General features: G+C 35.6%; 3 protein-coding genes across 3 annotated transcripts; 2 read left to right on the top strand and 1 right to left on the bottom strand.

The window, feature by feature from the left end:
- The first annotated feature begins 1,734 nt into the window (after positions 1–1,734).
- Positions 1,735–4,635, top strand: LOC106150362 (beta-1,4-galactosyltransferase galt-1). Its single transcript, XM_013523104.2, has 2 exons — positions 1,735–2,582; positions 3,388–4,635. The coding sequence occupies exons 1-2, from the start codon at positions 1,954–1,956 to the stop codon at positions 4,388–4,390; spliced, it is 1,632 nt and encodes a 543-aa protein (XP_013378558.2). The 5' UTR covers positions 1,735–1,953; the 3' UTR covers positions 4,391–4,635.
- Positions 4,636–7,108: 2,473 nt separating this feature from the next.
- Positions 7,109–9,955, bottom strand: LOC106182116 (uncharacterized). The gene is made up of 5 exons (XM_087018153.1): positions 9,638–9,955; positions 9,050–9,271; positions 8,394–8,729; positions 7,943–8,050; positions 7,109–7,464 (listed from the first exon to the last, which is right to left on the bottom strand). Exons 1-5 carry the CDS (start codon positions 9,885–9,887, stop codon positions 7,331–7,333), a joined length of 1,050 nt encoding a protein of 349 aa, XP_086874279.1. The 5' UTR covers positions 9,888–9,955; the 3' UTR covers positions 7,109–7,330.
- A 1,972-nt stretch (positions 9,956–11,927) lies between these two features.
- On the top strand, positions 11,928–23,102 carry LOC106182111 (uncharacterized). Its single transcript, XM_013566761.3, has 16 exons — positions 11,928–12,099; positions 14,792–14,942; positions 15,420–15,545; positions 16,219–16,297; positions 16,512–16,659; positions 16,911–17,049; positions 17,703–17,858; positions 18,646–18,715; positions 19,257–19,369; positions 19,769–19,858; positions 20,100–20,129; positions 20,572–20,792; positions 21,174–21,249; positions 21,500–21,580; positions 21,770–21,802; positions 22,105–23,102. Exons 2-16 carry the CDS (start codon positions 14,805–14,807, stop codon positions 22,294–22,296), a joined length of 1,692 nt encoding a protein of 563 aa, XP_013422215.2. The 5' UTR covers positions 11,928–12,099; positions 14,792–14,804; the 3' UTR covers positions 22,297–23,102.
- The last annotated feature ends 1,321 nt before the right edge of the window (positions 23,103–24,423 follow it).

The following is a 24,423-nucleotide window of genomic DNA, read 5'->3' as shown; positions in this document are numbered from 1 at the left end:
TAGAGAAAGAAAGGAAGAATTTTTCCTGCACAACTTCATAGGAATTTTAACACGGACTTGATCCAGCTTAGACCTCCAAACTAACAGGGTGACATGGGCAATTTTCACAAACAAATCATAAAACTATATTTCAGTTAACCGCCTTTAAAATAAATATACCGTTCTGGGTAAATTAAAATAGTTATTAAATCGCAAGAATATTTTTGACTTAAATGATGATTTTATTATTAATGGAAATTAAGCTACTATATGAGGTACATTTGCTGTGATTACGCTGTCCTTCATGTTTTGCGTAAGTCTACATTTTGCTGTATGTGCTTGTAATCTTTTTAAATATGTGCGTACAATTTTTGCAGGTCTGGTTACCCCCCTGTTATGTGATGAGAGTATTAATTTGGCAATTAGTTCCTTAGCTTATTTGAATAGAATTGCAGTGTAAAATTTTCAACAAGATGTTGGCGAAATAGCCCATTACTCTTTGTAGGTATTTCCCCCGTCAAAGTTTGTCTAAAATTATCTTTCAATCTTTACTCTTTCAAATACAGTATAAAGTTACCTGACATATTTTCGTGTAAACTTAATGACAAGCCAAGTGTCTCCAGTTCATTCCGTACTCAATTTTACCCAAGCAAATTTTTTTCTTGAGTAGATCTTTATAGCACGGTGTTATAAGCTTACAAATTTGCAAAAAAAAAAAAATTGCGTACTGACGCAGAATTTGCGTTTCAAGTTAAAAATTTATCAATCTTTTAAATAATTTAATATTTCAGATGAAATAATCTTCAGAAACAAATCCTCAAAGCATAAACGAATTAGGATAATGAACCATTTTATTATAGCAGTTCCCATTTTTTCTTTAATATAACGTTCTTTTTCCTGTTTTTACTCAACACGTTTTCTTCCACGGAAGCTTCAAGATACCCTGAGAGCAATTTCTTTTATTAATGTTCGCGACCGTGTTTGAACTTAATTGTTTAAGTATTGATATTTAACGTCATTTACAAATACCAATAAAATAACCCCATGAAATAAATGAGATATATTGAAAAATATGAAAGCCCACCAAGACGAGTTTCATACCTGTTATTACCTGGCTTGGGAATTGCAGCGGTGCATAATTAACAGGTTTGTTGTAAACGAGCTTTTGGTCAACTACAATGCATTTAAAATGCATCAGCAATCAGTAAGTTTGCCAACTGATGACAGTTAATCTGAAAGACTACCAGCTCTTGATATGATCTAAACCACCTGAGGTGACCATGATCTAGAGCATCGCAACTATTGTCACCGAAGTTAGTAAGTAAGTCACGGAAGACCGTCACAGACAAAGAAAGATTGTCAACGAGAGCTGCAATTTTGGTGAATCCCACGGCAACACACCGAGGCATAACGAAAATTCCTCAACTCCGTTCAACACAACTTTCCTTAACTTCTCCGTCTGTATGCACCATGCAGCTCAGTTGAGTCTCATAGACCTTTATCGTGATTGTCGTCACAGTACCACGTGACCCAGATCTGTTGCTTCATTTTTGCATATTGAGGTGAGGTTTACTAAAACGCTTTTTTCTACTAATAGATTGTTTTTATAATTTTTAAATGGCGGGGATCGATTAAAACATACCTCTAGTGTATAGATTGAGTGCTGTATCTTCAAAATTCGAGAAATGGATTTTTACATGAACATTGTCCTTTAAGGAGTGGGTACTGCCTTGTTGTTGTTGTGTCATAAATATATCTACTGAAAATCTTACACTCTTATACTCTTTATCTAACTCTCTTTATAGTGTAGAGTGATTGGTGCTTTGAACTCTACCCAAAAGTCGTGGTATATAATATTGAAAAGCAAATCAAAAATTCAATTAAAAACTAAACAACTATTAGACACCACTCCAGAACACTACCGACATCTTTCAATGCAGGTAATCAATAATTAATCAAGTCGAGGTTTTCAATATGGCTCCAAGCAGCAGGCAGCTTTTCCACGCAGTACTTCTCCTGGGTCTCTGTTCTCTTGCCGTTTTATCATATCTGAACAGTGGATTGCTTTGGCCTAGAAAATCACCACACCTTCGGTCGCGGTACCTAGACACTGCAAGTCAAACCATCGAAGCACAAACGACTTTGGAAGTGGGAAAGATGTCACCTAGAGGTGATAACCATGATAACCACTCCTCAAGAAGTGATGATGAATTGCCTAAAACGACACCATATGACCCGCCAACATATATCTCGTTCTCGCCACCAAAAGGCGTTAAAGCCGAATTATCGGGATCTACGACAAAAGGTGATCATATATCATCGGATTGTCCTGATCTTCCGAAGGTGGCACCAGATATAAAGGAAAACTTCACATGGTGGAACACGGGAGTCAGAGACTTCTTAGTTTTCTCGGCTTTTCTAGATAACAGAACTGTTCTTAGGCACTATCCAATTGTGAGAGTAAATGCCATTTACATTGGATCGTCTGACTATATAAATTATCCCAAATTTTGTCAAGTTTGGTTTCAAGCTAGCGACATGAAAACTGTGTATAATCGCGCTTACCGTATGGATATTGATGAAACTGGCTATCAGGATCAAAAGTAAGTACAGTGTCACCCAATATCTAGCTGTCCAAATAAAACAATCAGAACAATCATAATTACACTAAATACTTGAGTTGTACATGTACTGCCACGTTTGCAGAACAAATGTTAGACACGGCATCATATTTGCCGTTACAAATTAATTTGAATTTTAAGTAGAAAGAATGCAATGCGTGTTAGACTGAGAAATATAAAACAAAATGTTTTCTCTTTATGACTCAGTATAACCTATTCAAAACCAAGGATGATCTTAACAAAAATATCGAGAAAATTGATGTCTATAAACCTGTTTTCGAGTTCTCACTTTTCACTTTTCACTGTCGCGAGTGACGTTCACCTGATTTGATCTCCATCACGTTTGTCGCTCAAGCAACAAACTCAACAATGTATGGTTTATCATCCTTAAAGTTAATTATTTAAAACAATAACCAGGTCCACTAAATAAAACAGCCAGCAAGTACACTCTACAAACTGAAAATAAGCTTTGTTTGGACACATTACGAACAGCCAGAATTCTGTGTTGCCTGTTTTCTTGGTATGAATAGGGCAGTAAATGCTTGCGGTCATCTGGGATGGAGGAGACATAAATAATATTGATTCTTATTCAATTTTACAACCTTGCAAAAGTAATCACATTTGTGCGTAAATTCTATTTAATAATCAGCTTTTTGTAATGTACAACTAACAGTTTGAGAAGACAAGCCCTTCCCCCCCCCCCCCCCCCCCCCCAACTGTTCTTGGACTCCAAAGAAACAAGAACATCGACACATTTTACTTGAAATTATTTTGTTAAACATTTTAGGTGGAAGCCTCTTTTGCTGAACTGCCTCTTGGACACCAAAGAAACAAGGATGCCTTACGCCATATCAGTAGTGGATGGTCGATGCAACCAACCTCGTGGAGCTTTGAAGATAATCGACTCCAGAATAAAACCGAAGAAAGAACCAACATTTGGAGTGTGTATAAAGCCCTTGTATGGCAAATATGACGGGACTGGTCGGGTGGTTGAATTCATGGAGGTTACGAAAATGTTTGGGGCTGATTATTTTATTGCCTACAACTACTCGAGTAACGCTACTACACTGGGGCCAGTATTTAAGAAGTATATTAACGATGGGGTATTGACGATGGTACAATGGGTACCGCCCATTGAAGTTCTCCGAGTGGTCAACCTAACGTCTGGGTTAAAGGAATACCTGTACTGGGCCCGAGACTTGGGCCAACAAGCAGCGACAAACGACTGCCTCTACCGCCTAATGCAAAACTATTCTCACATTGCAATGGTCGACTACGATGAATTCTTAGTTCCACACTCAGCAAAAACGTGGCAAGAACTTTTCAAAAAATTACCCAAAAATTACACCATAGGCAGTTACAAGTTTGTAAACAGATTCTATCACTTGCAATGGAAAACGGACCCAGCCAACTTCACCGATCCCAGAATCCACAAGTATCGACCCTCAACTCTTTTAGCTATCACCCCCGAGAAGAAATTTTGGGGACCGGGGCGTCGACCAAAGCAGTTTTCCATGGCTCATGCGACCTTGGGAGGTACAATTCACAACGCGCTGTTACTGCCGGGTTTTAAAACTTACGTTTTGCAACCGGAGGACGGATACATGCACCATTATCGAGCCGGTGTAGGTCCGGCGGTGCATACTCTATTCTACAGGCAAATGATGGTGCCTGTTGAAGACCCAGATATGTATTTGTGGAAGTTTAAGGATGAGATATTGTCAAGAATTGATCATGTTTTTAAAGAAACTCGGGCGCCATTTACTGGTACCATTAAGCGTAGAAGATAACGGTTGTGAATCATGGCATTCTCGTTTGCTGTTTTCACCAAAAACCAAGACCGTGTTTGGCTTTGTTGGCGGTGCACCAGACCAGACAAGAATATATTACTTTTGATTTAATTTGTAAAAAAAGTGGAAAATGTAATCCTATTACTTCGAACAGACACGCACCAAGGATTGGCCTTGCGTGGCATTTGTAAATGCGGGAATCATTTTATCTCGTGTATAACTGAATAAATAAATACATAAGATTATTTACGAAGCATACAGGGGTATAATTGCCCATCGTTTTACACAAACGTATTTACAATCTTAATTTTAAATTCGTTTTTAAAAGTCAACATTCTAAATTAAAAATCGCCGGGCTGATAGTTCAACTTGCGCTTTTCCAACCGTCCTCAGCTGGGTCTGCTTCTTGCTATTCAATCAATCGATATCAGGAGACTGCAATCAATCAACTCATTGCTTACATGTAGACCGCATACTGTAAACTCAATTCGGTGATTTCCCTCAACTGTTGCACCGCCATTTCCTAATTATTTCAGTCTTAGCTTGTGAAAAAGAGGCATGCATAAGAAAAAGGGATTTAGGGCATGATAAAGAACACAATTGAGTTATTTAGATAATTTGCAGCATGTTTGGAATGAAGAAGCTGCGACATTGGCAATCCAACAATAATGATAGCGAAAAACAAAAATTAAAAAAAAATTCTATCTTTTTGAAATCTTACGACCTTCTAGCACATTTGATATGTTGTATTTGACCCAGTCATACAGTGTATCGATCTACCCCAGTAATTTTAAACATCAACATATAAACATAAAATTAGTTAGTGAAGTACTTGTACATGTAACTTACCTTAAAGCAATAATAACTCTTTGTTTTGGCTAAAAAATGAATTTTCCTGGAGTAAACATCAATTTTCCCATACTTACCAATAGTTAATGAATCCATTTTTACATTCAAAGATAGTCCCTGGTTTTTTTCTAAAAAGTTTGGTTTTTTGTTAAAATCTCTTAAGAGATTTTAACAGAGTATAAACATCAATGGAGGTCACATGGTCTAAAGACGAGTTCAGATATCAGAATAATAGTTATAACTGCTGTTTTTGTGGTAAAACAGAATATATTATATTTCTATGAGTTATTCACAAGGTTTTTATTGTGAAATATAGATCTCATACGAAGAGTTATTATCCCTTTAACGCCTTTCAAGAAGATGGTGTTGTTGTTGGTTAGCCAGGTCAGAGACGAACACGTTTGTTTTCTAAATGCTAAAGCCATACCAACTAATTAGACATGCAATCTTTACTCAACAATTCTCTTATCATAATAATAGGCTAAACGTTTGTAGGTTTATTTGTTTTTGACTTTCCTATGCATCTTCCTTATAATAATACCTCGCACGAAAAATGCATTATGTTCAAGTACGGAAGCGGTTGTAAGTTGGTTCCAAGCAGGTTCCGTATCATTGGTGAAGCATCGCATCATAGTATGTCTTGAGTACACCCAGTAATACGTTAGTATCTTCTAGAAAAACATTTTTGCTTCTATAATATATATGTGATTCAAAATCATGCAGGTACCTTCGACATGTGTAAATATTTTAACTGCCTAAGGACAGAGAAGTATATGCTTATATTAACTGCGCAGTGCTATATACATCTCTGTTCTGCAAGGAAGCACAAACTCATCCAGAGGCGGACCAAGGATTTTGAAGGGGAGGGGGTCCGGTTTATTAGGGATTGACAGGTCTCGGGTTGCTAGACCCTCACCCCCGTGACGTCGGGTTTAGGGCACGCCCGAGAATCCCGGAAAAATGGGTGTTTTGAAGAGCAAATGGTGCCATTTGGTACGGTTAAGAACTATGATTTCAGCAGGAGCGTTTTTTTTAAATCAGAAACCGAAGGTGGGGGAGGGGGGGGGGGGGCAGGAACCCCCTGGCACGCCCCCTAAATCCACCACTGAAGTTAGGAAGCACCACCTGGTTTACATGGTTTGAAATGTTTTCATAGTATCTGCTTTAAGACTGATTACCTAAATAGGTATTATAGCTGGCTGCATTTTCTTGGTCTTGGTCCTAACTGCTCTACAGTTGCTTGAATGCACGTCGAGGAGATCACCATTCCTTTTTTCCATTTATTTGCCCCTGATGTATTGACCAGCAGAGAAGATAACAGCAAAATCTTAGACGACGATGAAGAACAGCTAGATGACAAAATCTTAAACACCGAGTAGTCAGAAGTCCAAAATTTGTCAACAATGTTGACAGCCTTTGTTAAAAGCTTTCAACCATATACCAGGACAATAATTAGGTGATTTATCTATCAAAAACGTATTTTTGTGCACAAATAAAGGCTTATGGCTGAGATATTTGAGATGAATAATTGTTTTGATATCAGACATAAATGATTGGCTTAACAACAGAGGAACTTTGATGAACAATTAAATCAGCTTTGAGGTATTCCATGATAATGGAATGCGTAATTTCATTTTTGTCACATAACTTAAATATTACTACCTATACCCACGAGAGAGAGAGAGAGAGAGAGAGAGAGAGAGAGAGAGAGAGAGAGAGAGAGAGAGAGAGAGAGATTAAAGAAGATTACAAGCAGGGGAACAATTACCATAGATAATGTTATCCTCTGTATGCCTGTTTCGACCATTGGACAGCTCAAACAGAAGGTTGGGGTTTTTGTAAATGCTGGAATATTTTTGATCTTTTGCGCCCACTTCAACATATTTTATTTTCACAAATTGTACCATTACAGTAAAGGGAGTACTTGAAAATAAAAAAAACAAAAAAACTTACAATTTAAATCTCCATTTAACGATTTTATCCGATAAGAGATTAACCAAGTAACAAATACACAAAATTATTTATGAATTCGAAGCGAATCACTGCTCATCTTTTCAAACACAGATCCATAATATCATTGCAGATGTTAGTCTACGGTTTAACTTCACAGATAAAACCCATTACGTAGGTGCTGTAGCCAGCACATTCTGCATCAATGTACTTGTAGCTGTACTTTCCACTCCACAGGGCAAGGCAGTTTTGGTTTCGTTTGCCTTCTGGATCACCTGAAAGATCCAACCAAAGACCGGAGTGTTATTAGGTCGACTTAAAATCTGCCAACAATTTTATGACAGTGCCACACTCAGGCTTCAGCCCGTCGTTCAATGAAGCAGCAAGGGGTGATTGCAATCAATCGAATCAATGCTTGTGATGTAAAGCCAGTGAGGCAATCAGCACTGGCATCACAAATTCTTAATTATTTCAGAACCCATCTGATGCACGAGTACGTATAACCTCAAACTGTACTCTTGTTTATTACTTTGTAGAAGTAACCCCACGACATTGATCATTTTGCAAACCAAGACACTGGGACGAGTGGAAATGAATGAATTAAAATTTATTGGCACTTGGTAGTAGTTAAGATCTCCTACCGGAACACGATTGTCTAAAGCTTGAGGCCCAATCTGAACTTTTTCTGGTCACACAACAACCGGAGAGAGAGAGAGAGAGAAAATGAGAGAGAGAGAGAGGACAGAAGTTTACCTGGATACCACATTGTATATCCTAATTGCTTTTTGTTTGAGATCCATTCCCATCTCCCTTCAGTGTCAAGGTCATTTCCACCTGTCCACCATCCCACTACTCTGGACACTAATATCGAATAGATATAAAAATAGATATAACGTTTAAATTCTCAAAATGTTTACAACAGAATGCGATAAAATTTCATTAAGCATTGCTGCACGTTTATTTCAGTGGAAAAAATATTTCAAACCGAATGCCAACATCATATGCAGGTTTTACGTGTAATCTCTTCGACGGGGAGGGATTTTCGTATAAATGCTTACTTTTCTCCGTACCTTTCATTAATAACAAATATCCCGACCTCTACCACGAAAACAACATTGATTTTCTTACATTACATTAGACTGAAAACTTGTGCAGTGATCTCTTTGCTTTTTTAACAGAATTTCAACACACCACTATGACCTACCCCTCATACACTGTGACTTCAGAAACTGATATTCATCACTGGAATCAATCGATACTAGATCTGCGCCCATTCTCTGACATGTGGCCCTACTGTCTTGCCAGGAGAGGCTTGATTTAGCTTTATCTGCTTGTGTGAAGTAGTAGCAAGACGCCCCCTTCCGCACAAATCCACCCGGACATCCAGCAGTTGTAGGTGGTGCAGTGCTGGTTGTTGTTGTTGACATTGTGGTAGTTGTGCTTGGAGTAGTTGTGGTAGTTGTGCTTGGCGTAATTGTGGTAGATGTGCTTGGCGTAGATGTGGTGGTTGTAGGTGTATAGGTTGTTGATTTAGCAAGTTCTGAAAAGCATTAAATGTACCTCAATCAAGCAATTAAAATAATCATAAATTGTTGAAAAGCAAAAGTTATGACTTCACGTTACTTTGCTCGCCAAATTAATGAACAAAATCAACTGTTTAAGTTTTACCTTTGTCTGTGTCGAAGATGAAATGATCGAAATATAACAAAATATTAACCGGCGGCTTATATAGTAAATTATTTTCCAATCAGATCTAACTATCACTAAAACCAAAGATGGCAATAAATGAACAGCAGAGCAAGCAAACTAAAGATACGACGTTCGCTAAGGAGCAACGCAATGAAGCGGACAAACATTTACGCCACTGAGCCTGCAGGATTGCAAGTTGGGAAGACAGATTCTTCACAAGTTTAGCAGTGTTAGCTTGTTGGTTTCTCAGCTCGGTTATCAGAAGTTCCTGAGCGTCGAGCTTATTTCTAAACACCTCTCTCTGTTGCTTGTCCAGTTCATCGACTTTCAATTGCAGAACGCTCAAGGTGCCCAGAACGTCACTGCAACACCCGGACCCAGCACTACTGGCATCTGAAATAAAGAACGCAAATGCAATAACAAAATATAAAAATGAATAAATAACAACAACAACAACAATAATAATAATATTAATAATAATAACAATACGATGAAATATGAAAAGAAAGATAAGTAGGCCTATAGTTTTACAATGAGTTTTCTAGAGTGCTTGTTTAAAGGGTTTGGAACCAAAGTCTGGCATTTGACAAACAATGTACCAATCGATTTTAATGCACTGTATATAACTCTTACAGTATACCCCGGTACTTATGTTGATTCCTGGTTTTATAGCATACGCCTGTTTTTCGAGAGGACACACGTTCATTTTGCAAATAATATTTCATATTTTGGATAACATATCAAAACATAAAACCTCACCTTTGTTGCCAATAGACGTGTAGATGTTCTGTAGATGGGCGGTGAGGCTTGAGATAAGGTCGCGTGTCTCCTGGACCACGCTGTCACTTGAATTCGAGCACTTCCCTTGTTCATGTGACAACAACACGTTGTAGCGGCATTCACCGCTGTCGAAGCTACATCCTGTGCTGCCACTTGACGCCGCCACCACTGCCGCTATTGAGATGCTTACACAAACCAGGACAAATCTGCTAGCTGCCCCGAGCCCCATTTTATTTTAACTGACTAGGCACTGTGTATAGTGTGCCAAATTCTACGCAACATTCAACGGGGATGGGCTAAATAACCTAATCTGATAAGCCCTAGATGGAGATCACAGATGTTTTTTCTCACAACGTGACTTCGTTAGATTCACGTGTCGACATTGGAAGAGAGCCCGTTGCACTGAACCATTTGACGTAGGCTATGTCATTACAAGACAAGTCTTGAATTTGTTTTAAACTTAAACTTTATTCATTTATGTGGATTCTATGAATTTATCGTAACTGCATGAGATCAAATACATGATTTAAAATTTAGAACAATTTTCAGACTTAAAGAGAAATAACGTACAACTGGATCTCCATACGAGATTCAAAATTCAACAATAGGCCCCCTATACAGTAAAAATTAGGTGTTGGTTCACTAGAAGACCTAGGCCTAAGCAGCTGCTCGAGAGTTATTAAAAATATAGGTAACGTACGTAGGCCTATGAATCAACTCGAACTCGAACTCGAACTATAGGCCTATCAATCTCTGTATGGAAATGTAACAGAGAAGAATGTGTTACGTAGAAACAGACGTGGGCACATGCATGATGTCGCAAGCAATCACTTTGCCCCGGCGGACAACAAACAACGAAAACAACAACAACAATCCACAGGCAACTTGGTAACGTACAGTATGTATCTGTACACATAACGCATGTGTCATGTGAATGATTTTCACTATAAGTTTGAAAAAAATAAAAAAAAAAAAAAACTTTCCTCTTATGTCCCGTTTCTATATTGTGACTGCATGTAGGCCTACAGTACAGTAAAAATTAGAAATGTTTGCTCACTGGAAGTTGTACGCAACTGACCGTTATTAAAAAATATGGGTAGCGTATGTATCGAGGGATATCAAACTCTGGATGGAAGTGCAACAAAATGTGCGACGTACAAACATACGTGCGCGCATGTATGACGTCGCCTGTATGCCTACTCACATAGTTGCGCCGACAGACAACAAATAAAACAAGGAAAACAACAACAGCAGTCTACACGCAATTTGTTAACTTATCGGTAACGTATTTGGTACAATGTATACTTGCGTTCTGCTTGCTGCCTACTTCAGGGAATAAAAAAAAATAATAATAAAGCAAATTCTTAAGTTACGTTTGCGCATACATGGGTACTTTTGTAGTATACCCCCCACCCTGTAACTTTCTGTAACTTTCACTTTTCAAACAGTTTTTTTACATTTTCTTGTTCATCAATGTCAAAGCTGTTGAAATAAAATGCTTTTGTAATTACCTGTGGACTTTTTGTTAGTTTTAATCACGTTTAATCCAGCTCATTGAAATACAATGTTAGAATCTTCAATTTACAACCGCAGTCAATAACTTGCCGCGTTTTCGTTGGCTAACTCTAAGGTGATTTTATGTGGACAAGTAGCTCATAATAATTTCACAGAGGAAGTCCAAGTATACAATGTATCAATCCTATGTTCACATAAAATATAAGGTAGAGTAGGCCATCGAAAACGCGGCAAGTTATTGACTGCAGGTACATTGTAAATTTTCACATTGTATTTCAATGGGGTGGTAAATTTTCACATTGTATTTCAATGGGGTGGATTAAACGTGATTAAAACTAATAGGCCCCTAAAAAGACCACAGGTAATTACAAAAACATTTTATTTCAACAGCTTTAATTTGACATAGGTGAAAAAGACAAAGTAAAAAAATGTTTGAAAAATGAAAGTTTCAGGAAGTTACAGGGTGGGGGGGTATACTACAAAAGTACCCATACATGTACGACATCGCACGCACTTACAAGTGTTGCAACGGACAGGCACTGAAAACAAAAAATCTACACTTGTATCAGTAATCTAACGTTTGTATCAGTAACGTATGTATCGTGTGAATAATTTTTACAACTCGTTTGAAGACAACTACCTTATATATAATAAAAAATGTGAAATTGACCTATATATTGAGAATCAGTACTAACACAGTAAACATTTCGGTGCAGCTTTTTGCTGTGCAACTGTGCCGTAAGTATCGCCATCTAGCGGTGACCGCAGTAATAGGTTATCACTTCCGCTCCGCCACATGTAAACAGCGACAGCGAAGTGTCACGAGTTCAACTCGTTGATAAGTCATCGCCGCAGATAAATGTTTGCACAGTATCGAGGATAACAAAGGGAATGATGAAGTGCAGTTAAGGATATGCTAGGATAAGGTGAGTACGTTTTTGTGGATTTTCTTTTTATTGCTGAGCCAAAATTCAAGGGCGAAAAAGGGGGGGGGGGAGCTTGCAAATTTTTCATGCATCATGGTGGATAAACATTAAATGTAATGCTTTGAATATACTTAAGTAAATATATATAAATAACATATTACTTCTTAAAACTGGATATTTTAACACTAGGCGGATACATGTTGGGTGAAGGTATAAAGTTATAAACTTTCTTTAATATACATGTAAAGTGCACATGCATGCGTGCACAATTACATGCACTAGCTATATATAGTACATGTACAGTTACATGTACATGTACATCCAGTGCGTACAATGACTGCATGACCTGGCATAAGATCAGATACCCACATTAAATTTACAGTACACTGAGCAGTTTGTATCTAGAGCTCTGTTGCCCCCAACAAATCATGCAGTCACTCATACTTGGTTGTCTTAATTTTATCATGATTTTACATAATTAAAAGATTGAAACGTTTTAAAGTTGCATTAGCCACAGCCTCTGTTGAAGACAACAATTAAGGTTTCCAAAGGGAAAAAAATGTGCATGTTCTGTATAAATGGATTCAGATGATTATGAATCACTAGTGATTATTTTAGTGAACTGGGTTTTGACTCACAGTTAAGAGGGGGGTTGGGGGGGAGTACTAACTCTCTTACATAATTAACAACATATGAGAAAGCAGGTTTGTTTAAAAATCAGGCTGATTGAATTTTTTTTGTCATTATCATTTATTGAAATGTTGATGTTTTGCGTTTATGCATGTTCAAAAGGAGCAAAGATATTGACTTTCTTTTTTTTTGTCACTGTAAGCATTGTGATTAACAGTTTGATGTACAACAGTGGCACAATCTTCTCAAGGAGAACGTAAATTTTACAGATATTGTATTTTGTAAGTCATACCTGTAGTTTCTTAATATTAGAACATCCCCATTGAAAAGTAGGCTGCCCTATAGTTTAATTCTATGCAGTAAAAACACCATAAATGCCACTTAAAAGTATTATATATTTTTCTAAAATTATATATCTGAAAGATTGGTAATTTTTAACCAATGGAAAAACTGAGCCACTACCATATTTCAGTTCATTCTCCTCCTTTGACCACTCTCATAATACCCCCCCTTCCTTCTCTCTTCCCCCCCCCCCCCCCTTATGCACCACCACCTCTTCTAAAATCTCAGTAGTGTAACATCTTGAAAGTGATTAGTATTATTTTCAAAAAACTTGTGGAATATCATATGGTTAACGTAATTCCTCAATCTTTTTCTCATCTTTTCTATATTTTTAATCTCTACCCAAATGGAATTTTTCCAAATTCAAAAGATTTGATAAATTAAAATTTATGCACATTTCTAATGTTTAAAAAAAGATATATGTTCAATATGGGCTGACTTGCTCGGATGATTGTTAAATTCTGGAACACTGGTGCAACTGTAGCTGTCTACGATAAGAATCTTTGTGCTGTACAGTATGCATGTACTATACTCAGTATAACTGTATGTCATACGGGGTAACTCTATATCAAACATACTGCCGACTGACATTACTTTAGCCACAGATAATGATATAATGATATTGATAGCTGCATTGAGTTTATCAGGATATAGATTGTAATGTGTGTTTACCAGGGTAGTAGGTATTGTCTCAGTGACAAATTGTCCCTATGAACAAATTGTTATAATGTTCATGTGTTCTGAATAGTATACTGTCTAGTACTTGTACAAATATTATTTTGATAAGGACAGGATATGATTAGGGACAAAAGTAATGTGAAAGTGGTTAGATGAGAGTGAATTTTGTAGGTTTGAGCCTTAGAGTGTATTTTTAAGGCAGACATTTTTTTTTTAGTTTCTATGTATACTTAAAGTACAAGCATTTTTTATTTGCGATTTTTTTTCCAATTGCAATATGAATTATTGAAAACATTTTAAAACTAACAAGAAAACTGATAACAAATAAGTTTATAAAAACAAACATATAAGAAATTAGAAGCAAGAAAAAATATATAAATTTTAGCATTTAATCAGACTATGCCTCAGAAGTAATTGCTTCGCTTATTAAGTCTGTTTTGTTGTGGCTGTATGATGATTCATAGTCATGCAGAAACAAGACATGAATTAAGCTATACATAACATCTTGCATTTGCTTGTTATCTTATTTGTGTGCTCTAGTCACACATTCAGGCTTGTAACCACATATTGGATATCAAAGCCAAAAACTTAGTAATAGCACCAGTGTTTTTATTTATTTTATGATGTATGCAAAATGTTATTTATAAAATACATATTCATATGAAAAGGTTTCTTTTATTGATGTGTGATACAAGCTGTTTTGAAATAAAATACTAGTAAATGGCTTGCAATGCCTTTGATACTTCAGTTCATTTGTCTATTAAATTAATTTTTAAGATGTTTAATTTATGAATTTGCTCATGTTAAAACAAAAATTGCAGTGCAAAATATGGGATTTTTTACCTTTAATTACCTTTTTGGTACTTAAACTTTCATTTAATATATATCTATATCCTTATATATAATTCATGTCTCTAAACTTTAATAGATTTTATATGTTACAAAATTCTTCTGATCATTTTATGGATTTTAGATTAAATAAAAAACAACTTATTATTATTATTATTATTATTATTATTATTATAAATTTTTTCCTGTCAAGATAAGCCAGGGCGATGTCGTCATTGAGGGACAGGGCGCCCCTAGTGTCAGAGCCTGTGAATAGCGCAGACAGTGAACCAAGGCGAGGGTTTGAAATTGCACCTGGTCAAGTCACGATACCTGAGACACAGAGTGATTTTGATGGGAGTGAGGTGAGTTCAATATCCTCAAAGGAAAAGCTGGTGAATTGTTGTCAGGATTTTGGCCTTTTTGTAGTTTCACATCTTTATTCAATTAATTTTTTACAAGTAACGTTTTTTTTTTGGCATTTTCTATTTGAAATTGTGATTATAATGTCTGCAGATATAAATATTTTGACTTGAAAAACTTACATTTCAGCATATTAAGATATTCAGTTTGATTATATACTTAAAAACTTTATTGTGCAAAATGGCAAGTGCAAAAAGGGTGCTTATTCAAATTGTTGAGATCTTTCTGAAACAGTGAATGTTACTGGAAGTTATGAAGAGTTCATCAGAAAAGAAGTCTTTTAAAATTCTTGTTGGACTAAATACTGAATACTATACATATTTTCAGGATTAAATCTTGGCAGTATTTAGGGTTGTTTTCTTGTTTTAAGTTCATCTTAAACATGGAGCTATAATGATAATATTTTGTTTTATTTACAGGGTATTAAGTTCAGTTTCCGTAAGCTATGGGCATTCACAGGCCCTGGTTTTCTTATGAGTATAGCTTACCTGGACCCTGGCAATATAGAGTCTGACCTGCAGTCTGGAGCCATTGCCAAATACAAGGTACAGTGTATACATGCAGGGGCGGATTTAGGCCGTCTTCTGGGTCTTCCGGAAGACGGTCAGATTTAACAGTTTACATTGACGGGTATCTAATATTTTCTGCCGGAAGACGGTCAAAAATGGAGGATGGATTAACAAAAATAACTTGGAAGACTGTCAGAAAATATCTCTGGATCCGCCCCTGACATGTGCTTGCAGGTAGATTCTATGCCCTTTCAAACAATGCAGTGCACTTTTATTTCACATCCTTAGCTTATGAGAGATTGACTACTTTGATTGGCTCAAACAGTTGGACCCCCCCCCCCCCCCCCAATGTTAAGAACAGTCAAAAGGGTGTGAAACCATTGAGTGTAACACTAAATGCAAAAAATGACATGAATTAAATATACTGGGTATGAGATGTTTTGTAGAAGTTAAAATGTCTATCAGGTTGGTTCGTTCTTCAACTTCATAACTGCTTTTTATGTTCAAGCACTTGCAAAAATGTTCATTGGCTATAAATATTTCATAATCATTTACTGAATTGATTGATTTTACTTTTGATAAAAATTCAAAAAATAACGAGGAAGTCAAAATTGGGCAAATATTACACAAAATGTGTGCCAAACTGATGTGGCTCAAATGTTTTCTGTGTTTTTATAAAATGACCCCAGTTTGATGTCCCTCATTCCAGCTCCTGTGGGTTTTGATGTGGTCCACAGTGCTGGGACTGGTTCTGCAGCTCCTGGCAGCCAGACTGGGCTGTGTCACAGGTAGTTCTCAAATAATAATGCTTAAAAACAAAGAATCATATTTACTTTAAAAAAAATGTATTAATTCATTGTATCTTTTAAATTTTATTTTGTGTTCAGGAAAATGTTACTCGGGTTTGTTACACAGAGTGTAAAATCTATTTATTTATTTATTTATTTATTGTTCATTTTGCCAGGCAAAATCTACTTATTTATTACTTATTTATTTTGCCAGGTAAAAATCTTGCTCAGATATGTCGTGAGGAGTACCCCACTGCTCCTAGAATAGTGTTATGGCTAATGATGGAGCTTGCTATCATAGGCAGTGATATCCAGGAGGTGGTTGGGTCTGCCATTGCCATCAATTTACTGTCTAATAATTTGTAAGTATACAGGCTGTATAAAAAAATTATTTAGTTCTCAAGCCCTCCTGACCAAAATTTCTGAAACACAGAGCTAATTTTTTTAAAACATAAAAATTAAGATTTTTATTTTATGTTATTAGTAAATGATTAATTTAGTGTAGAATCGAGAAATAAAGAGAATCTAAATATTGTGATACAAACTTTAAGATGATTATAGCCATTGTTACTTATTGTATTTACTGTCATTGTCTTTGTTTCCATTTTAACAGAATTCCAATCTGGGCAGGGGTACTTATAACTGGCATAGACACCTTCACCTTTCTGTTCCTGGAGTCAGCGGGACTGAGGAAGTTAGAGCTGCTGTTTGGTTTTCTTATCACAATAATGGCTGTCTGTTTCATGTATATGGTAAGAGGTGTTGGCTTCAAAGTAGGGTACATGTACATTATCATTTTAAACCTTGTACCAGTGAAACTGGCTTGCCTTCGTAACTCATGATTTTATTGTCCCAGCTGTTTAGTTGGTTTACAAAGCTGTTGTACCAGAAATTATTTACAGAATTTTTTTAGGTGATATAAATATATTGTAAGTTTTATATTAATTGTATAATTTATTATTTGTACTGACTGTTCATTTAAATCTTTAGGGAAATTTGATTTTTGAAAAGTATTATTAATACCACATTTGATTCTATTTCACTTGGTGGAAAAACATGTAGAAATAACTATGTGTAAAAATATTACAAACTGTAAATGTAAATTTAAAATCAGACATCATTTTTTGCACTTTATAATATTAATCTTGCTTCATTTCAATAGAAAATTGAAAATTCTTTTGTCAATAGCTTAAGAAATAAACCAATACTTTATCAGCCAATATTTCATCTGCTTACAGTGAGACTTCATCAGGGAATGGGTCTATGGTAAATGTGACAACCTTTCACTACACCCCACCCCCTCAAATGTGTTCCTCCAGGGATTCTTAATTGCATTTTATTTGATTTCAGAGTTGTATACTTCATATGATTAACTTATAATAAATACAAAAATAATATGTTCCAGTATATAGCAGTGAAGCCTGACCAAGGAGACATATTGATAGGACTGTGGTTTCCTTGGTGTCAAGACTGTAAGAAAGATGCCATAGAACAACTGGTGGGAATAGTGGGTGCTGTCATCATGCCTCATAATATCTATCTACATAGTGCCTTAGTACTGGTAAGTCATCCATAGCAGGGGCTGTTGTCATGCCTCATAACATCTATCTACATAGTGCCTTAGTACTGGTAAGTTATACATAGCAGGGGCTGTTGTCATGCCTCATAACATCTATCTACATAGTGCCTTAGTACTGGTAAGTCATCCACAGCAGGGGCTGTTGTCATGCCTCATAATATCTATCTACATAGTGCCTTAGTACTGCAGGCCTACCCAACTACCAGACTCGGCACTGAATGATCCTGAATTCACTGGTAGATCAGACCACACTACCCGTTTTCAAGGTGTGTGTCAGATCGCATTACACAGTATCATGCCCTGAACAAATTTTGAGTGGTGATGCAATGCTTTTCAATCCCGCTGAGAATCGTCACTATCACATCGCGTACCAGGCAAGAGCGGTGTCGCGTCTGATACTGTGTAATGTGATCTGACACACACCTTGAAAATGGGTAGTGTGGTCTGATCTACCAGTGAATTCAGGAGTCTGGTAGTTGGGTAGGCCTGTACTGGTAAGTTATACATAGCAGGGGCTGTTGTCATGCCTCATAATATGTAAGATTGCCTAAGTGGTGGTAAGACATACATACATTGTAGCAGTGGTTGTTGTAGAGAAAGTTTTATTTCACATTATTCTTTGGGATACCCTTTCTGTTTTGTACACACACACACACACACACACACACACACACACACTAAATGCTGTTTCAAGAAACAAGGTGTATAGATATTTAGTGTTTGATCATATATTCATGCATATTTAAACAATATATATTATTTTTTCCAGTCACGTGTTCTTGAGCGAACTAGCACAAGAAAAGTTGAAGAGGCTAACATGTATTACTCCATAGAGTCAGGTAAAAATAAGAACCATGTGCATACTGTATTTATTTAAATGTATATGGTAAACCAAATTTGTATGAAACTGCTCAAGTCAAGTGGTTTGTTATTTAGTGGTCAATGGATTTACACTTGTAACAGTGTAAAATGAAAGAAAAAGATGTGTATATTCATTCCATGTGTTATATTTTATAATTGTGTATTTACAGCAAAATTCAGTAAATTTGCATTTGAATTTAAACAAGTTAAACTATATTCATATTGAGAAAAAGATGAATGCTTCCTTTATAGACAAACATGTTTTTTACCTAATAGTATGAGACAAAATTTTTTGACCCTTCATCAAAGAGCTTGATAACATAACTCATCAAAATGTAACATGCCTCATAAAAGCATGTTAACGTTCTTCAGGGATGATTTCCTTTTTAACCATTGTTAGGCAATAGCAGTGAAATTCCTTTATCACCAAGCTCTGTTTTTGAAATAGCAGTCAAGTGCACTGTAGCTATTTACCTATACATATACATGTTCGATTTATGTATTTTTTTTACATTTCAGCTATTGCCCTTTTTGTTTCCTTCCTAATTAACTTATTCGTAGTGGCAGTCTTTGCCAAAGCATTCTCAGAGGGCTCTGGATTCACCCCAGATGAGGCCAGTTTACAAACTGCTGTAAGTATGGTCAGAAACATTTAAAACTTCTTATATATTAGCCTTGTTTTACAGTTACAAACGTCTGCATTTTCAAATCTCTAATGAGTATGGACAGAAATTTGAAAATGATGAAAATATCCTGGGTTGGCTTTGAAACTCAAAAAAAAAAAGCTAAATACAGGAGTAACTCCTGTTATAAAAGGCTCACAGTGCAAGACTTGATCTAATAATGTAGATGTATTGTGAAAGATTTTCATTATTTTTTGACTTCACTTTATTGTTCTGTCATTGTGATTTTGCAGCATTTTTTTCTGTACTGGCCATTTTGATTCCTATTCAATACAGGATTCTTTGTTTTTATTTTTTTTATCTGTTTCTCATTCCTTGTCACTTCTGATATGTACTCTCTCATTTCAGGGTGTATGGATTTTTCGAAAGTTTGGTTTGCCCATGAAAATTATTTGGGGTATAGGGATCCTCTCTGCTGGTCAGAGCTCCACTATGACTGTGAGTACGGAATGTGTGAAGTTTGTCTTGTTTAAAGATGCTCATTTGTGGAGCACATTTGCATGTAATTTATTATGATGATCCATTCATTATTGGAATGCTTCCACAGACCTATATTATGCTTTATCAGTTAAAACCATTAATTAATAAGCTTGAAGGTTTTTTTTTCTTTGTTTATTGCTTCAATCTGGGCTTTCTTAGAATTTCAAATTATATATATATATTTTTTTTTTAATTTCAGGGAACCTATGCTGGTCAGTTTGTCATGGAGGTGAGTGATACATGTACACTCCTAGGATAGACTCATGTAAACTTTGATTTAATGAGAAAAATGTTAGATTACTATAGTACCTCATCAACTCATTAAAAAATTTTAGAAGTGATTTAATAACATTTGCTATGAATTACTTATTACTCACTGCAAAATCAAGTATGTATTGATACTTTTAATTGTCACTTATTTATTGTAAATTGAAATAAAAAAGTAATGTTACTTTAGAATGTATTTTAAAATGTTACTGGTAGGACCTAACAGAGATATGGTATTAGTATTTATAATCTCTTGTATCAGTGTAATCAAAATTTCTGTTTTTTTTTCTTTCATTTTTTTTTTTTTTTTGTAAGATATTTACTTTTTTACTGTTTGAAAAGTAACTTAATCTCTAAGTGTATCATGTTTGGTGTTTCTCTTTATTTTATATTTCTCCTTGAAGGGTTTTCTCAATATCCATTGGGCGAAATGGAAGAGGGTTCTACTGACTCGATCCATCGCTATTGTGCCAACCATTATTGTAGCCTTGACGGCTCATCAAGACATTGACTTTTTAAACAGCTGGCTAAACGTCCTGCAGAGTGTGCAGTTGCCCTTTGCGTTGCTTCCAATACTTCATTTTACCAACAGTGAGAGAGTCATGGGAAAGTTTAAGAATGGAAAGTAAGTGACTGCCACGTACACTGTAACTGAAAAATGAAGTTAATGATTGAGAAAGTCAAAAATTGTTACGATTATTTTGAACAAGCTCTCATTTTTTGTATAGAATATATATATAGCTTTTTTCTTAACACTTATAAAAAAAAGTGTTGTGAATTTGAATCAAAAGAAGTACTTGCAAATCAAGCTAAATTTCTGTTTTTATTTCTGCCAGCTCATAAATATGCTATACTTCTCCTTTTGCTAATTTAATTATTTAATGTGTACATTTTCAAGTGTATAGATCAATGGAGACCTGGGTTGTACTGGTCATATGAAGGAGTATACTCCCAGTTTAACAGGTACAGGTAGATAAAATACTTACTTTTTCACTCTGTATTTCAGGGTGATGCAGTTGGTGGTATGGCTATTGGCAGCTCTAGTTATGGGAGTCAATTTTTACCTGGCATACCTTTATTTGGTAAGAAATGTACTGGGCTACATCAGGGTCTTGTATCACAATTAGTAGACTTTAGTTAAGTCAGTTTTTGGACTAAAACATCATACTGCTAGTAGCCTACTAAGATGTAGCTGACTAAAGTGTGTAAAACAAAAAGTCTAAAAGAGGGCTCAGTTTAGTTTGGTCCTTTAACTAAACATCTTAATTGGCATACATACATCTGAGACTTATTGAAACATTATTGTTTATTTATTTTTTTTTTATATTTTAGTTTGATTCTGGTCAGCCAGCTTGGCTGATGGTGATCATTGCTCTGGTTATAGTGATCTACCTCATGTTTGTGATCTATTTGGTAAGTAGTGGTATTAACATGGTGCCTCCAAACTCACTCACGACTCAACCAATTATAATGACTGATGAATTTTTAAATGGTTTTATTATCTTTCTATTTTCAAAGTTGAACATAAAGGGATGGGATATATATATATATTTTTTTCTATATATCTTTAATATTTCAAACTAATTTTTTTCTACTTTAAAGGCAATTGGGCTGAGGAACATTACACTTCTCAAGGTAAGTAGTTAACTCTCAGGTAGGAAATTGAAAATAATAGCATTAAATTATTGAAAAATAGATGTCATTTACTACTGTGGTAAACTGTTTTAAGAGATTAATATGGTATCAAAACAAGGAAGACTAATATAGAGTTAGTAATGGGATACTCAGTAAGTTATTAAATTATTGGTAGTTATAAGTAAAGCCAATTGTGGGTAATTATGCGAAACCGTTTAAGAGCCCAAGATTTTCAAATGTGCTTATTTCTGAGATCCAAGAAATTTTCACTTTGATTGAAGTTGAATATCTCTTCTGTACAGATATGGTTTGCAAGGAAACGAGGCAGGGAAGTGTTTTACTTGGAAGAGGAACTACGGATTAGGGACAGCTATTGTTACACAGCATTTGGACATGACCGCACAAATTCTGTTCTCTCCCAGCGCGAGGCGCCATTGTCCGGTTCTGTCCAAATAAATCAGTCCTCATCACTTCCAGTTGCGGGCGATCTATGATATTTTATCACCATAAACAGTAAATGACGGTCAACTTTAAAAGAAGTACTACTGACAGCATCTGTCAAGATGAACAGTGCTTCCAGTTTTTAATGACATTTATTTGTATTTGAACAGAATCAGTGCCTTATCAAATGATGAACAAATAACGACGCTTTAAGCTAAATGCTCATTATTCCATATTTTTTCTCTGAAAGAAGAGCCAGTATCTCCATGAAAGTGAGAAGGGCAACTTTTTTTGTTGTGACCTACTTAATATTTATTTATTTTTTATTTTTTTCATTGGGGTAAGTTTCAGTAAGAATGTTTTTGTTATTCACAGTAACCAAACTTACTGAACAAATACCAGTATACTGCAATATTTTAGAACACAGTATAACAATTCATATAGAACATCATGTCATGCCAGAGTTAAACATTGATAAAATGTACGTATAATCATTGCAAAGAATGCGAAAATATTTAAGTTAGTAATTTTTCTACACATTTTTGTACACTTGGGCATTGTTCTCACATCATGTTTGAACACAATTTGTCTTTTTTAACATCTACAATGTTAAGAAGGCCAGAATCACAAGGTTTTTAATTTTATCGACCAGAAATCCAACTTTGTTCAGAAGCGTGTTACAGCATGTAACAGTGTTACGGACACTTATCGTTAACATGTATCCTACTTTTGGGACAGAATCGTCATATTTTCCAAATGTTATTCATTTGTTAAATTAAAAAAAATAGACAATTGTTCAACATATATTATTAATAAGAGCCTTTTGGTTGCTATGCCTTTAATAAAATTCTTCTTCTTCGTCTCCTTTCTTGTCATTATATATCATACATATATACTGCCAATCAGTGACTTTCGAAATAAAAGCACTGTCGACACGGTATAATGTATATTGTTGATGGCGTTTATCCGGACATACGCCTCTATTAGTTTATTGCTTTAAAAAGAAATGTCGAAAGATGGTTTTACTCACTCTTGTCTCAGGGTTAAATATTTTGCAGGAAAAAAATTAATGAAAACGGGTTGAAAAAAACGAAATTTTGTCTCAAAAGAGTATACACACTTGAGGGTGGAACCTGTTTGCCGGTCTCTCATTGGTCGGAATGAATAGATCCCAGGGAACAACGAGAGATTGTGTGTTACAGTCTCGTACATGTACATGTGCATCTCGTTTTCCAGAAAATTAAAATTTTGTTTAAATTTTCTTGTTTACCTTTATGAAATCGTAATCGTGCATTTGCCTAGGTTTTGGAGCTAATCACCATTTTTATGATTAGAAATACCAAGAAGAGTATAGAAATGAATTTTACGCCTTTAAACTAGAAAAAAATGTCAGAATAATTATTTTTGGTTTTAATTATTAAAATCACATATGGGACTCTGCAACACAGATAAGTATAAATTTACGCTTTTAAAAAAGATGGTTAGGCCTTCTGTCATCTTTTTGGCATGGAAAAGGTATATGTAGCAGTGTAAAAGTATTTGGCAAATTTCACATGGATGAATTTCCTAACCTGCAGCTGCATTCTATTTTCAAATGTAAGTTTCCAAGACTATAAAAGCGCGGTTGGCGTCAAATTTCCTTAAAATTAAGTTGTAAGTCTGGTGATTACTTTGCCATCTATGCGCGCCTTCCGTTTTTTAACAAAAGGAAAAATTATAGAATATGATTTTTTTCAATTATTATGTACAATTTTAAACAGCGACATTCAATTCCAAAAGTACTTAAGTAATCACAAATGAATAATGGAAACGGTGGTATTATTGAAAGTTTTAAGATTTTCCATTCTTGTCCTTATCATGTGACATCAGAACGCAAACAGTCGGATAATGCTGGTCTTGTGGTCGGGAGCTGGTGCCCGATGCTTGCGGGCGTGGGGAAAACCCGTCGTAGGGAATGCCGGGAAAGTGCACACACCTGGATGCTTCAGTCTTTGTAAAATGATAACTTCAGTTTTTTTATTGGCACGTCGCCTTACGAATAAGAATACCGTCCTGTTTTAGACAGCATGCTGCGACTGAATAAAGCCTTTCTCTCGTGACTACAAACTATGCTGTACATACACTATACTCGTATATATGATAAATCACAAGAAATAACTTAAAGTAAGTCCTACAGAGAG

The sequence above is a fragment of the Lingula anatina genome, chromosome 7 (assembly GCF_051362555.1).
Source record: "Lingula anatina isolate TDL-2025a chromosome 7, LinAna3.0, whole genome shotgun sequence".
In the NCBI taxonomy this organism is placed as follows: Eukaryota; Metazoa; Brachiopoda; class Lingulata; order Lingulida; family Lingulidae; genus Lingula; species Lingula anatina.
This window is presented reverse-complemented; position numbering and strand designations above follow the sequence as displayed.